Raw genomic sequence first — 16,410 nt, 5'->3', positions numbered from 1 at the left:
CTACAACCAACAAGACGGATGTTGCAACCGGTAGGAAAAAATGTTGCAAACGATGACATAAAATGCTGCATGGTCGACTGAGACTTGGTTAAATCTCAGTAGACTTATTTTTAGCAGGCCCGTTGCGATAAATGAAATCTATTACCGAAAGTGGAAGTGCACGGAACCGTGGAGAGGTGCGCCAATGAGCAGATAGCCGATAATAATCATAGGAGAGCAGAGAAACCATAGGATGTAACTAAGTGGGGATCAATCTCTTAGCTATGTATTTTTGGATTATAAGTCATATAAGTGTTGGTTCCCAATAGCATACATACATACAAACATGCCGCACGTACACCTACGTACTATTCCATCGCAATACAACAGATGGCAATTCACACTGGAGGAAAAACCTTAGAAAGAAGAACTAATTAGACACCGGCCAACACCAACACAGAACCTATGTACGCACTTCATCTTCATCTAGACAAGCTTATTTTTTGAAACCTATAGCAGCCAATCAATCAGACCAATTACTCGCGAGTGCCGCGCTAGCTGTTAACTCCGATCACCGGCGAGGCGAGGTGAGGTTATCTTGTGGGCGGCCCCGGCTCGATTTCCGTGGGCCGCCACATGGTCTTCCTCGCGCAGAGCATGGCCTCCTTGCGCTTGGACACCGTCATCCTCACCTCCCAGTGCATCGACCTCACCCCCTCCACGATCTCGTCCACCGTCTCCTTGTCGTCCCGCACGATCAGCTTCCCGTTCGGCCTCAGGATCCGGTCCACCTCCACCAGCACCGGCAAAACCTTACACCTACCGCATGCATGCACAAATTTCTTAGTTCTTGTCCAATGGCGATCGGCCCGCCGGCGTAGTAGAGGGTGGAATGCCTACCTGGCCTTGAGCTTGGAGAAGAGGTGGTCGGCGTGGAGGAGGTCGTAGGAGCGAGGGTAGGTGCTGAAGGACTCGCACCAGTCGTGGTATATCCCGAACATGCCCCGCTCGTAGATCACCGGCAGCGTGTCCGGCGAGTCGATGTTCACCGTGTTCATCACCCACACGTTCATGTCCCGCAGCGCCGCCGCCAGCCCGCCGTACACGGCCCGCATGTCCATCACGTTCCGGACGCTCTTCCAATCGATGCCCATGCCGGCCAGGTACGAGTTCTGGACCACCTTCTTCCAGTGCGCGTAGTCCGCCGCGAAGTCCTCGGGCGCCGCCTTCCCGTACACGCCCACCTGGCTGCTGTTCAGCCAGTAGGGCACCTTCTCCGCCCGCTCCGGCCATGGCTGCGGCCACCGCGACCCGCGCACCGAGGGGTCGGTGGGGACACGGTGCATGCACGCCCGCAGCGAGATGTTCCACGCCGCGTTGGGGTCGTCGGACGGGTTGCACAGCGGAGGCTCCGTCTGCCGCCGTGTCTCGTAGCAATGGTTGCTCATCGGCTTCCGGAAGACGACGAGGCCCACCCGGTCGATGGTGTCCCTGGTCTTGGCCACCATCTCCCAGCACATGGCCTTGGTCAGCTTCACCATGTCGCCCCAGATCTCCACGTCCTCGGGGAGCTTCTGGTACACGGGGGTGGCGGACCACACGAAGAAACCGCCGGGCCGGACCAGGCGGTTCACCTCCAGGAGGAGCAATCCGCCGTTGATGTGCCAGGGGACTCGGCACCGGGCGCAGTGGACTATGTCGAACACGTTGCTCGGGAACTGGAGCCGCTTGGTGCCCATGACGGCGGAGATGGCCGGGATGCCGCGCTCCAGCGCGAACTGCACCTGCGCCTCGTGCTCGTCCTTGGGCGCGAACGACATGGTCAGCACGCCCCGCTCGAACATGAACCCGCCGAAGCTGGCCACGCCGCACCCCACGTCCAGCACCACCCTGCTCCGGCGGCCCCAAGCCACCTCCGGGAACGCCTGCTGGATCAGGTCGATGTAGTGCAGCGCGCCGCCGGTCTTGAACTGCGTGCCTCCGCCGGGGAACGTGAGGTACTCGCCGGAGACCTTCACCCAGTTCTGACGCTTCTTGAATTCCGCCAGCTGCGTGTGCGGAACGTTGTGATACCAGATCTTGCTGCGGCTGACTGGCCACCGGATGGGATCTTTGTAGGACGGCGGCGCCGGGACGAGGCACGTCGGCGGGTGGGAGGGGCAGTGCCGCTCCCGGTGCTCGTAGTGAATGTCGGTCTTGAGCTTCTTGATGGCGGCCTCGTTGTCCAGGCACGGGATGTAGTCCTCGCCTGTGCTCGTGTTGCACAGCTTCCAGACGTGCGTCGGCAACGACACCGCCGCCTCCGGTTCCGCTTCCGCTTCCGCCTTGCTTGCCGCTTTCTTCTTCTTCTTATTCTTTTTCTTCTCGGCGCGCGTCTTCTGCTCGTTTGTCGACTCCGCCGTCTGCGTCGTGAACGACCCGTTCTGCGCCGCCCGCTCCATCAGCAGCTCCGCCTGCCCGTTCGGCAGAGCCTCCGGAAGAAGCTTCTGCTCTTCCTCGACAACGTCCGACGTCTTCGTATCATCGGGGTTAGCTACGGCGGAGGCTTCGGTCGATACCACGGCCGCCGCCGCGTCCTCCGTCTTGTCCGTGGCGGCGGTGGTCGTCTCCTCCATGATTGGCTTGGCATTGTCCTCTGAGATGAACGTATTGTTGCCGTCATCCTTCACCACGTCGACGCCTTCCATCTTGCCGTTCTCGTCGTCGAAGGTCTGCTTCTTGGAAGAGCCGCCGCCGGCGGCCTCCTTCGGGTTTTCCTCCTGGCTGACGATGCTCTCCTTGGTGTCAGCCGGCGTCTTCTCAGTGTTCGCGTCCTGACCGCCGCTGCCTACGGTTTCCTTGGTGTCCGTAGAAGCCTGCTCCTTCACGTCCGTCACCGTGTCCTCCACGCTCGTCCCCTGGGAAGCAGCCACGGCGGCAGCGGCAGCAGCGGTGCCGTCCGTCTCGGCGGTTTCCGGCTTCACGAGCTCCCCGCCCTCCGTCCTGCCGTTCTCGTCATCGAACGACTGGTTCTTGGACGCCGGCTTCTCGCCGTCGGCCTCGCCGCCCTTGGCGTCCACGGTGGGCTTCTCGGCCTCCACAGCGGCCGTGGTGGCCTCCGCGACGACGTTGGCACTGTCCTGCTTGAAGTTGTTGGTGGCGTCGATGGACCGGTCCTCCTCCTTCTCCTTCACGACGGCCTCCGCCGCCTTCTTGACGTCCGCCGTGGACGCCGTCACCGTGGCCGCCGGGACAGCCTCCGGCGAGGGAGGGGTGACCATCCAGAAGCCGACGAGGCAGAGCGCCGCGAAGACGACGACGGTCGCCGTCGAGAAGAGCGACGACCGCTGCCTCTGGTTCCGATCGAACAGGGCCATCGTCTCGTCCCCCTTCACCTCATGCAACTCCGTTCATGTATGCTTCCTCTTCCTCACAACGTCCTCACTCTCTGGCCGCAGAGGTCAGATCCTGAAGGGAAACATCATGACATTCAAAATGCCACCATGCCGATGATTCCTAGTATGAAGAACAGCAAATACCTCGGAATTAGTGGCACATTTTCTCCTGATCAGGAACACTGGCCCGCAATGATCTCCCGATCACTTCAATTCCTAGCGACAAGAGCATGGATGCATGGGATTAGCCTGTTCTTGGGCTGTCGGAATAATTGCGTGGCTTTCAAGGGGAGGAGAGCTTGGACGGAGGGAAGGGAGCGTTAAGCGGGGAGTGAGGGGAGACAAGTGGAGGACACTCCCCGGTTTCGTTGCTTCCGCATGCAGCACCAGTGTCCTGTATGTGCATGTGCTCTCTCTAAATTCAAATAAGCCAAGCTTTTCAGGTTTCAACTTTAAAAACTTCACCAACATTTCAAATCCATACTTTCAGTTTTTCATATCCAAAATTTGAACATGTAATAGGGACAGAAATGCACGAATAAAACATGATAATCATTCGGTTTTGCTGAAACTCAGCTAGCTGAGAAATAAATTGGTCTCATTCATTTTTCTGACAGTATGATCTTAAGGCTGGAGATTCGTGTCGGCTGTTTGTTTTTTACACATACGAGCTGCGCAACGACGCGGGTGTATTACTTACTGGACGCGTCTAGCGAGCGGCAGGGCGCTCGCTAGCGCTCCGCAGCGGCCATCACTTTTAGCAAGTTTACGTCTCTATCAAACAAAAAAGGAAAGATTCTTTCTCATTGTAAAAAAGGTAAAAAGGGCATGCAACGTGCTTTTAATTACGGATTGAAAAGCACTCAGATGTGAACACATTAATTTGGAGTTCCTTTTCATTTTAAAAGCCATAACTTTTGAACCAAACATCAAAATTAAGATCCGCTTTCACCGTTGGAACCCTTACGACATGCTCTTCGAAACTAGATCCCGCACGGGTATGTTACGATGAATTTTTTTGTGCAATTTAGTACCTCGTTTTGTGCTACTGCTAGTAGTCGATGTGCAACTAGCTGACTGTAGATGTGCAACTTTTCGCCTACCGGTGGACGTGCAGTTTTCACTGATGTCACCTCCACCCCCCTCAAACTACCCCTTCCAGTGAGATGAGCAATTTCGTCCGTTGCTCAGGCCAACTGTCTGGTAATTGACGTGCAACTTTCCGCTTGCCCGTGGATATGCTTTCACTATTTACTGCATCCGCCAACTTTCTAGTAGTGGTTGTGCAACTTCGGATATTGCCACGGCCAACTGTCTAACAGTGATTTGCAACTTTCTCCTATACCCCCATGGATGTGTAGTTTCCCTGCTAGCACATGGTCCAAACCACCCCTGCTAGTGAGATTCGCAACTTTCGCACTCTGTCTATATCAAACTTTTCACAACCCTCATGAATGTCAATTTATTACCATTCAACTGTCCTTGCTTGTGAGATGTGCAACTTCGTATGTTGCCCTGGCCAACTACCTAGCAGAGTATGTGCAACTCTGTTTGTTACCCCCGCCAATTGAAAATACATGTCCACAAATAGGAAGGGGAACGAGTTGCACATTGACTAATAGGCAGTTGGCTTGAACAATAGACTAAGTTGCACAAATCGCTTGCAGGGGAGGTGGGAGTAGGGTGTGTCGACAGTGAAAAACTACGCATCCACGAGTACAGAGGAGGGTTGCACAACAACTACTTGGTAGTTGGTCGGGATAGTAGACTAGTTGCACATCAAGTTGTCATGGTTGCTACATTGCAACCTCATGAAAGTTGAATTATGCAGATCCAAAAATTGGTATGGAAAAAGTTGCACGATGTAGTACTAAAGTTGCACAATACAGTACTAAAGTTGCATAATATAGCACGAAAGTTGGCATAAAAAATTCGTCGAAACATGCCCATGCGGGATCTAGTTTCAAAGATCTCGTCACGAGGAATCCAACGGTGAAGACGGATCTCAATTTCGATTTGTGGTTTGAAAGATATGACGTTTAAAAAAATTGAAAATCCGAAATAAATACATGTGGATCTGTTTCACATGTGATAAGTCTGATCGCATTTAATGCCACCAATCACATGCACTAAGAGACAAAACATGCCCATGCATGCATTCGATAAGCGATGGAGCCAGCGTGATGTGCGGACAAGGCCGGCCGCTCGATTTGTCTAAATAGTGCGTAAGCACTTTTTAGATTTCAGGTTACTTGTTTCGTTTGACATCTCTTCGCAGCCACATGCACCAACACACTAGCAGCTATCGCTCCGGTATCTATTTTTTGTCTGTTTTTTTAATATCTGCATTGGCTTTTTGACAACATGTCCTACACATGTTCAAAAAAAAAGAAAAACAACACGTCCTACAGGTCACTTTTTCTGTTTTTTTCCTACAGGTCACTTTTTCTGTTGTTGTTAACATTTGATTTATTTTTCATTTATTTTATTTTGTCTTTATTATTATTTTATTTTATGTTATCTTTTCTCTTTTATTTTTATTCTTATATGTAAACACTTTGTTCGCAGTCGGATTAAAGTACTGATACGTGCATTCCAGCGCATGAATTTGTCCGACGAACGTTCACGAGTGGCCCGTCATGACCTGTTTTTATCTTTTTCTAACGCTTGTCATCTGCTCGCTTTCTTTTTATCCCGATCAAATGCCGAACCTCCTCGCCCGTTGTTATTTCTTTTTAGTGGCATATGTTTGTGGGGTGGCAAGTCAGATCTTTTTGTTGTTTTGTACGAGGAACAAAAATGTCTCTTTTTATTTTTTTTATCATGAAAATACTCACAAGTGTGTCAGTTGCATGTCTATAACTGCAAACATTGTAATCCAGCTGCAACTGCACGGGGCGCAAAACGGACACAACTCAGATCGGGTATGTAGTTGTTGGGTCAGTTGCATGTCCATCATTAGGCATGCAACTACAAATGTTTGTAACCCGACTGCAACTGCATGAGGTACAAAGCAATTGCAACTCGGTTGGAGAGAGAGTTTCAGGGCCAGTTGCATGTCCACCACTAGACAATTCAATTGCAAGTGTTGACCCGATTGCAATTTCACCGGCACAAAAGGGACTGCAACTGGGGCCCCATGGGAGTTACCGAGCCAGTTGCATGTCAACCACTAGACATGCAATTACAAGCATTATAACCCGGCTGCAATTGCACTTGCACACAAGGACTGCAAGTGGGGCTGGGTGGGGAGTTGTCGGGGCCAGTTGCATGTCCACCACTAGACATGCAACTGCAAGCATTATATGATGGGAAACGTAGCATGGAAAACAAAAAAATCTACACGCAATTATCTATCCATGGAGATGCATAGCAACGAGGGGGAGAGTGTATCTACGTACCCTCGTAGACCGTAAGCGGAAGCGTTTCTCAACACGGTTGATGTAGTCGAACTTCTTCGCGCTTCGACCGATCAAGTACCGAACGCATGGCACCTCCGCATTCTGCACATGTTCAGCTCGGTGAAGTCCCTCGCCTTCTTGATCCAACAAGACGTCGAGGTAGTAGATGAGTTCCGTCGGCACGACGGCGTGGTGACGGTGATGGTGAAGTGATCCTCGCAGTGCTTTGCCTAAGCACTACAAAAATATGACCGAGGGAGTAAACGGTGGACGGGGGCGCCGCACACGGCTAAGACAATGTTTTGTTCTTGTGTGGCGCCCCCTACCCATGTATATATAGGTGGGAGGGGAGGAGGAAGCCCCTAGGGCGCTCCAAGAGACCTGGCGGCAGCCCTAGGGCTGCTGCCTTGCCCTGCGCCCCCCTTTCCTTGTAAAAAGAAGGGGGAAGGAAAGAGGGGGGGAGAGGGAAGGAAGGGGGAGTCCTACTCCACACTTTCCTTTCCCTTCCCTCTTTCCTTCTCCTACTCATAGGGCCGGCCACTATAGGGGCGCACCAGCCCCTTGTGGGCTGGTGTGTTCTCTCTCTTGGCCCATAAGGCACATATCTTTGCCGGGGGTACCTGAAACTCCTTTCCGGTGACCCGATAAGTACTCGGTACCCTCCGAAACACTACCGGTGTTCGAATACCATCGTCCTATATATCAATCTTTACCTCTAGACCATTTCGAGACTCCTCGTAATGTTCGTGATCTCCAGGACTCCGAACAACATTCGGTCACCAAATCACATAACTCATATAATACTATATCGTCAATGAACGTTAAGCGTACGGACCCTACGGGTTCGAGAACTATGTAGACATGACCGAGACACCTCTCCGGTCAATAACCAATAGCGGAACTTGGATGCCCATATTGGCTCCTATATATTCTACGAAGATCTTTATCGGCTGAACCGTTATGACAACATACGTAATTCCCTTTGTCCCTCAGTATGTTATTTGCCCGAGATTCGATCGTCGATATCTTCATACCTAGTTCAATCTCGTTACCGGCAAGTCTCTTTACTCGTTCCGTAATACATCACCTCGTGACTAACTCTTTAGTCATTTGCTTGCATGCTTATGATGTGTATTACCGAGAGGGCCCAAAGATACCTTTCCGATACTCGGAGAGACAAATCCTAATCTCGACCTATGCCAACTCAACAAACACCTTCGGAGATACGTGTAGAGCATCTTTATAATCACCCAGCTACGTTGTGACATTTGATAACACACAAGGCATTCCACCGATATTCGGGAGTTGCATAATCTCATAGTCGAAGGAATATGTATTTGACATGAAGAAAGCAATAGCAATAAAACTGAATGATCATTATGCTAAGCTAACGAATGGGTCTTGTCCATCACATCATTCTTCTAATGATGTGATCCCGTTATCAAATGACAACACATGTCCATGGTTAGGAAACCTTAACCATCTTTGATCAAGGAGCTAGTCTAGTAGAGGCTTACTAGGGACACGGTATTTGTTTATGTATTCACACATGTATTTAAGTTTCCAATCAATACAATTCTAGCATGAATAATAAACCTTTATCATGAATAAGGAAATACTCCCTCTGTCCCAGAATATAAGAACGTTTTTTACACTATGCTACTGTTAAAAACGTTCTTATATTTTGGGACGGAGGGAGTATAAAATAACAACTTTATTATTGCATCTAGGGCATATTTCCTTCAGTATCCCACTTGCACTAGAGTCAATAATGTAGTTCACATCGCCATGTGATTAACACCAATAGTTCACATCGCCATGTGACCAACAACCAAAGGGTTTACTAGAGTCAATAATCTAGTTCACATCGCCATGTGATGAACACCCAAAGAGTATTAAGGTGTGAGAGAGGTTTAGTCAACGGGTCTGCCACATTCATATCCATATGTATTTTGCAAATTTCTATGTCTACAATGCTCTGCATGGAGTTACTCTAGCTAATTGCTTCCACTTTCAATATGTATCCAGATTGAGACTCAGACTCATTCGAATCGGTGTCAAAGCTTGCATCGACGTAACCTTTTACGAAAAACTCTTTATTACCTCCATAATCGAGAAATATCTCCTTAGTCATCATAGGTAACTAAGGATAATTTTGACCGCTATCCAGTGATCTACTGGATCACTATTGTGCCCCCTTGCCAAACTTATGGCAAGGTACACAAGAGGTTTGGTACACAGCATGGCATACTTTATAGGACCTATGGATGAGGCATAGGGACTGACTTTCATTCTCTCTCTATATTCTGCTGTGGTCGGGTTTTGAGTCTTACTCAACTTCACAATACAGGAAAGAACTCCTTCTTTGACTGATCCATTTTGGACTACTTCAAAATCTTGTCAAGGTATGTACTTATTGAAAGTCTTATCAAGGGTCTTGGTCTATCTCTTTAGATCTTGATGCCCAATTATGTAAGCAGCTTCACCGAGGTCTTTCATTGAAAAACTTCTTATTCAAGTATCCTTTTATGCTATCGAGAAATTCTATATCATTTCCAATCAACAATATGTCATCCACATATAATATTAGAAATGCTACAGAGCTCCCACTCACTTTCTTGTAAATACAGGCTTCACCATAAGTCTGTATAAAACCATATGCTTTGATCAACTCATCGAAGTGTATATTCCAACTCCGAGATGCTTGCACCAGTCCATAGATGGATCGCTGGAGCTTGCACACTTTGTTAACACCTTTAAGATCGACAAAACCTTCTGGTTGTATCATATATAATTCTTCTTTAAGAAATCCATTAAGGAATGCAGTTTTGACGTCCATTTGCCAGATTTCATAATTATAAAATGCGGCAATTGCTAACATGATTCAGACTAACTTAAGCATCACTACGGGTGAGAAGGTCTCATCATAGTCAACCCCTCGAACTTGTCAAAAACCTTTCGCAACAAGTCGAGCTTTGCAGATGGTGATATTACCATCAACATCTGTCTTCTTCTTGAAGATCAATTTATTTTCAATAGCTTGCCGATCATCGGGCAAGTCCACCAAAGTCAACACTTTGTTCTCATACATGGATCCTCTCTCAGATTTCATGGTCTCGGGCCATTTATCGGAATCTGGGCTCATCATAGCTTCTTCATAGTTCGTAGGTTCGCCTTGGTCTAGTAACATGACATCTAGAACAGGATTACCGTACCACTCTGGTGTGAATCATGCTCTGGTTGACCTACGAGGTTCAGTAGCAACTTGATCTGAAGTTTCATAATCATTATCATTTGCTTCCTGTCTAGTTGGTGTAGGCATCACTGGAACGGTTTTCAGTGATGTGGTACTTTCCAATTCGAGCGAAGGTACAATTACCTCATCAAGTTCTACTTTCCTCCCACTCACTTCTTACGAGAGAAACTCCTTCTCTAGAAAGGTTCCATTCTTGTCAACAAAGATCTTGCCTTAGGATCTGTGGTAGAAGGTGTACCCAATTGTTTCCTTAGGGTATCCTATGAAGACGCACTTCTCCGATTTGGGTTCGAGCTTATCAGGCTGAACCGTTTTGACATAAGTGTCGCAACCCAAAATTTTAAGAAACAACAGCTTAGGTTTCTTGCCAAACCACAGTTCATACGGTGTCGTCTCAGCGGATTTAGACGGTGCCCTATTTAACGTGAATGCAGCTGTCTCTAATGCATAACCCCAAAACGATAGTGGTAAATCGTTAAGAGACATCATAGATTGTACCATATCCAATAAAGTACGGTTACAACATTTGGACACACCATTACGCTGTGGTGTTCCAGGTGGCGTGAGTTGTCAAACTATTCCACATTGTTTTAAATGAAGGCCAAACTCGTAACTCAAATATTTGCCTCCCCTATCAGATCGTAGAAACTTTATTTTCTTGTTACGATGATTCTCCACTTCACTCTGAAATTCTTTGAACCTTTTCGAATGTTTCAGACTTGTGTTTCATTAAGTAGATATCACTAGTACAGCGAGCTCCTAAACAAACGGTTTAAAACCCCTTTTCGTGATGGCATCTAGAACCGTCGCCAAGTGAGTGTGGGCGATAGGGGGCCTTCCCACACGACCCAGAAACCATCGGGGATATGCCATCCTGGCACACACATTCAGCAAAATGAGGTCGTGTGCGACCGGCGAACGCTCAAATATGGGAATACATACAGTAGAGCTAAAAAATACAATTATACGGCAAAATTGTTTCCGGTCGCAAGTACATCCCACACAGTCAGTCCCCGCTAAACGTTTCCGTTCGTATGTACATACCACACAGTCGCTCAAAGGAAAACGTTTCCGTTCATAGGTACATCGCACACAATTTTTCCGTTAAATCGCTTGCGTTATTGAATATATCACACACGGTTTGTGGAAGAAACTGTGTGGCAAAGGCTGTCCATCACACACAGTTTTCATGTGGGAAATGTTTGCGCAAGGTGGCCTAACGCAAACAGTTTTCAAGAGAAAGTCGTGTGTGATTGTTCATTGATCCAACACGGTTTATTCCTCGAAACTGTGTGCGTTGCCTGCGGTCATCGCCCACGGTATTTTTTCAACAACCGTTTGCAATAGAAAAACCCAATTAGCAGGCTAATTCGCCACTAGCAGACTAATTATGCAAGTATTCATAATCCATTTATTAATCTAATTGACAGTTCATATTAAGCACACAATATATTTCATTTTCATAATTGAAATACATCAGACTACATCATCATATAGCTTCAGCACTCAGCTACCCCATTACACAACTACACCAGGACCAATTTTCACATGCAACATCTATAACCTTTCGAAATTAGCATCATAGACGGTACATAGATAGATGTATCTCATCTGGAAAGCTGTTGAAGCAGAAGGCGAATATTGAGCCTTCATTGATGTTGAACGTCTTTGTAACTTTAGGCCAGTGCCTGTGGATGATTGGCCGTCCATCCTTATTCCTCTTCAGGAACACTTCAATATTGAACCGTGGGTGTTGTATGAATACCTTCCTCGCCTCCTGACCATACAGGTTGTTTGAGAGGTAATCATCAGTGAACTGCTTTGGAAAGGCCTGAAAACAAGGATGTGCATAAATATCTTCTCTTTTATAATAGTTAGTACCATCTTGTAGTGAACTGATGTCTTCTTCATTGTGCAGACAAAGATCTTGTTGTTTTTTGTTGCTAATTTTTTTTATCCTAACAATCTTTCTAAGTTTCTTGACTTGACTGATATTCATGGACAACTCATTTCCCCATATGCAGAAAGGGTCGAACAGTGGGTCAAAACCTCTGACAGCAGGACCTACATGTGCAAAACCAAATTGTTAAAAACCTAAATATTAGAATGGTTCCTGCAATTGCACAATAATGTGCTATTAGACAACGGACCATGCACGTGCTAACCTTGATTCTAAACCTCAGTGCTTCCCATTGTTTCCCTGCAACACATATAAGGTAGTTAGTCATCAGGTTAAGTAAAGGTTCGCATGCTATCAGTAAAATATGTTGATGAAAAATAATCACATTGCAGATTCATCAGATTAATTCAAGCCACAGGGAAAACCCATTTACCCAAACCAAGCATGATTAAGAACTAGGAAATATAGCACTTGTATATATTTGTCATGTATTAAGTGCAGCCAAATTCGATTTATTCCTCACATGCACAACAATACAAAATTCTACCCACGAGAATTGGACATCGCATTGCAGAATTGAACCAAGCAGTTAACTAAACACCACAACAAATGAACCAAACATTAACTGAGCACCACATTGCACAATATAATATTGAACCAAGCAATTAACTAAACACCACAACAAATGAACCAAACATTAACTGAGCACCACATTGCACAATATAACATACTCCTAATAGAAAATCAGACAGTTAACCAAACAGTTAACTACAACCAATTGTAGCAAGTGTATTTGTTTCTCATGTATTTACTACAGCCAAATTCAATTTATTCCTCACATGGTATACAATAACAGAATGCACCCACAATTTTTTAAAGAGAAATTTGATTTATTTCTTACATGGAAGACAATACAAAATTGGAGCCTGAAGAATTGAACATCACATTTGCAGAATTGAACCAAACAGTTAACTGAAGACGACAACTAATTAACAAAACAGTTAATAAGTGAGCACCACACTGCACGACATATAGAACATATACACTAGAGCAACAGATTGCATGGTAAAATTAGATAGCACAATTCACTAGAATTTTTGAAGGAAAGGCAGGAGCAGCACACGCAACGGGTAAATCGAGAATGCTTAACCGGCGTAGCTAGCAAATGGCGAGGGGCTCCTTCAAGATCTGGGGTCGGCACGAATGGCAGCCATCGCGACCTCATCCACGCGTGTGGCCGTGATTTTCTTCTCTGCTGCCAAATGCTCCTTGACGTCCTGGCAATACTGCGTGCACCATGGCTTAGGCCGGTGCTTATTTGGTGGAGGGGTCGGTGATTTGGGTGGAAGGTGTCGCGCTCGCGCCGGCGGTAGGGGCATGTGGGATGTGGAAGGAGGAGGAGGATGGGGGTCGGGTGTGGATTACCAGCCTGGATAGGCGAGGCTGAGGAGCATGAAGGAGGGTCGCCGGCGAGGAGGCGGCGGCGCTGCAAGCAAGGAGTGAAGGTTTCAACTTGGAAAGGAAGGCGGAAAGAGGGGAAATGTGGCTTTTGGTAAGGGGGAGGGGGCGGGGAGGTAGATATTTCCTCGAAAGCCGAAAATTTGGAATCACTTCAGCCAAAAAACTGGCGCGCAAAGTGTCATCAGACACGGTCCCTTATTCAGAACTGTGTATGATATGTGAACATCACAAACGATTCAGATAGCTTAACCCATGTGTGTTGAGTTTGAACGTCAAAAATTTTGGTTCGAATTTCCCTGGTTAAAGTGGTCATCCACGTCATTGCATAATTTGGGTACACAAAGGAGACTAACTTCTTAATCGAGCAAGTTCAGCAACTAAACAGACCTAGCTGACCTAAACATTACTCTAACAAATTAAAGATCGACACTCTTAATTAAACAAAACAAAGAGTACTACTACGGCTCGTGCTCGTTGATCGCCGCCGCCGCCTCCATGTCCAGCTCGCGCCCGACGGTTTCCTGGGGAAGGGGCTCCATGGCATCAATTGCACCATACTCGGCAAGCATCTCGCCATCCGTGTCCGCCATATCTTTGGAAAAGGCCGCCACGAGCTGGCCATGGGCGGATGCCATGTCGGCTCTGGCGGGCTCCATCGTGGCAAGGTATGCCGCGCAGGAATGGGCGGCTGCTCGAACTCTCTCGGCGATTGCCAGCTCTTCGGCCGTGGGTTGCCGACCGTTGTCGGAGAAGCTTTGTTCAATTTATGCGGTGTCCGCCACGACCTGGGTGTGGACGGCCTCGACATGGTAGTGGGCGGCCTCCAACAGGGCTAAGGCCGCCGCTGCGAAACAGACAGCTGCTGTGCCGCTCTCGCTAGTTGCTATCCCCAAGGCAGATGCTGCCGCCGCCACCTGAGAAGCAACAACGACCGTTTGGGCTGCCTTGGCCGCCCGGACGCAGACTGCGGTCGCCCTCACGAAGCTTGTTAGCACGCGCCTGGCGGCTGCGGCCGCGCTCTCGCCGGAGTGGGCCACCGCAGTTGCCCTCACGACGTGGGTCCACGTCCCCATCTTTCACCGACGATGAATGAACAGTGAAATGATATTTGGGGAGTGAGTTAGCTAGTGTGCTTGACACGCCGGCTGTGGACTGTAGCCGACGCACCTTCTCTCGTAAGGCATGGGCGTACTATACACCGACGGTGCTCCAAGATATTTTGTGCTGCATCTCACACAGTTGGTGATAATAAACTGTGTGCGATCTACATGATTTATCGTCTTGATCATTTGAATTACGTAATGGGGTCACAGCTACAAAGGATGGTGTTTGAATTGTTAGAACTTTTATCTGCAGTGAACATGCAACTATAGGTGTGTCGTCAAAAAAATTGGAATTATTCAGGGTTCGTTTGTACATTTTTATACATTAACAGGGTTTTCCAGGCATTTTATGCATAATTCAAATTTGAACTACATGCACATGCTCCAGTGCATATAAACTTACTGAAAAATCAAATATGTGTCCTTAGTTGCACGCTTAGGTCCCATGCAAGAAACGGAAATGAATTTCAAACACCCTGCCACCGTCACTCGGCCGCAAACATTGAGATACCTGGTTTCTAAATTCTAGTAAATCCAAAACTCATCTGAAATTCATGAAACTTGGTATGATATCATGTAGCGGCATCGACATGCCGTGGTAAAAATTTTGTCCCATTTGGGGCAGGTTTGGGTATATGCTTCTCACAAACCGGAGCTTCTCATAACAAGCATGATGGTTCTCGGTAGGAAACATCCCACCTTTGGGGATGAAACGATATGCATTGCCTCTTATTGCTTTCAAATGTTTTTTCTCGTGTCAACATAGATACATGAGTGTTGTGTGATTTTTTTGATTTTTTGGGGTTCATTTGGAAATTTTTATGCATTAAATGATTTTTCAATGCATTTATGTGCATAATTCAAATTTGAACTACATGCACATGCTCCAGTGCATATAAATTGGTTGAAAAATCAAATCTGTGTCCTAGGGTGCATGCTTAGGTCCCATGCAAGAAATGGGAATGAATTTCGAACACCAGGGCACCGTTGATTGCCGGCAAAACATTGAGATGCCTGGTTTTTAAATTCTAGTAAATCCAAAACTCGTCTGAAATTCATGAAACTTGGCATGCTATCATGGAGCGGCATCAACATGCCGTGGTAAAATTTTGTCCCATTTGGGGCAGGTTTGGGTATATGCTTCTCACAAACCGGAGCTTCTCACAACAAGCATGATGGTTTTCGGTAGGGAACGTCCCACCTTTGGGGACGAAACGATATCCATTGCCTCTTATTGCTTTCAAATTTTTTTCTCGTGTCAACATAGAACAACAGGAGTGTTGTGTGATTTTTTGTGATTTTTGGGGTTCGTTTGGACATTTTTATGCATTAACTGAGTTTTCAATGCATTTATGTGCATAATTCAAATTTGAACTACATGCACATGCTCCAGTGCATATAAATTGGTTGAAAAATCAAATCTGTGTCCTAGGGTGCATGCTTAGGTCCCATGCAAGAAATGGGAATGAATTTCGAACACCAGGGCACCGTTGATTGCCGGCAAAACATTGAGATGCCTGGTTTTTAAATTCTAGTAAATCCAAAACTAGTTTGAAATTCATGAAACTTGGCATGCTATCATGGAGCGGCATCAACATGCCGTGGTACAAATTTTGTCCCATTTGGGGCAGGTTTGGGTATATGCTTCTCACAAACCGGAGCTTCTCACAACAAGCATGATGGTTTTCGGTAGGGAACGTCCCACCTTTGGGGACGAAACGATATCCATTGCCTCTTATTGCTTCCAAATTTTTTTCTCGTGTCAACATAGAACAACAGGAGTGTTGTGTGAATTTTTGGGGTTTGTTTGGACATTTTTATGCATTAACTGAGTTTTCAATGCATTTATGTGCATAATTCAAATTTGAACTACATGCACATGCTCCAGTGCATATAATTGGTTGAAAAATCAAATCTGTGTCCTAGGGTGCATGCT

At 47.0% G+C, this 16,410-nt stretch overlaps 1 protein-coding gene across 1 annotated transcript; it reads right to left on the bottom strand.

Moving 5' to 3' along the window:
- Positions 1–243: 243 nt before the first annotated feature.
- LOC123099644 (probable methyltransferase PMT26) lies at positions 244–3,632 on the bottom strand. The gene is made up of 3 exons (XM_044521764.1): positions 3,498–3,632; positions 880–3,426; positions 244–798 (listed from the first exon to the last, which is right to left on the bottom strand). The coding sequence occupies exons 2-3, from the start codon at positions 3,333–3,335 to the stop codon at positions 573–575; spliced, it is 2,682 nt and encodes an 893-aa protein (XP_044377699.1). The 5' UTR covers positions 3,336–3,426; positions 3,498–3,632; the 3' UTR covers positions 244–572.
- Positions 3,633–16,410: the final 12,778 nt, after the last annotated feature.

This window comes from Triticum aestivum, chromosome 4D (genome assembly GCF_018294505.1).
Source record: "Triticum aestivum cultivar Chinese Spring chromosome 4D, IWGSC CS RefSeq v2.1, whole genome shotgun sequence".
NCBI classification, from domain to species: domain Eukaryota; kingdom Viridiplantae; phylum Streptophyta; class Magnoliopsida; order Poales; family Poaceae; genus Triticum; species Triticum aestivum.
This window is presented reverse-complemented; position numbering and strand designations above follow the sequence as displayed.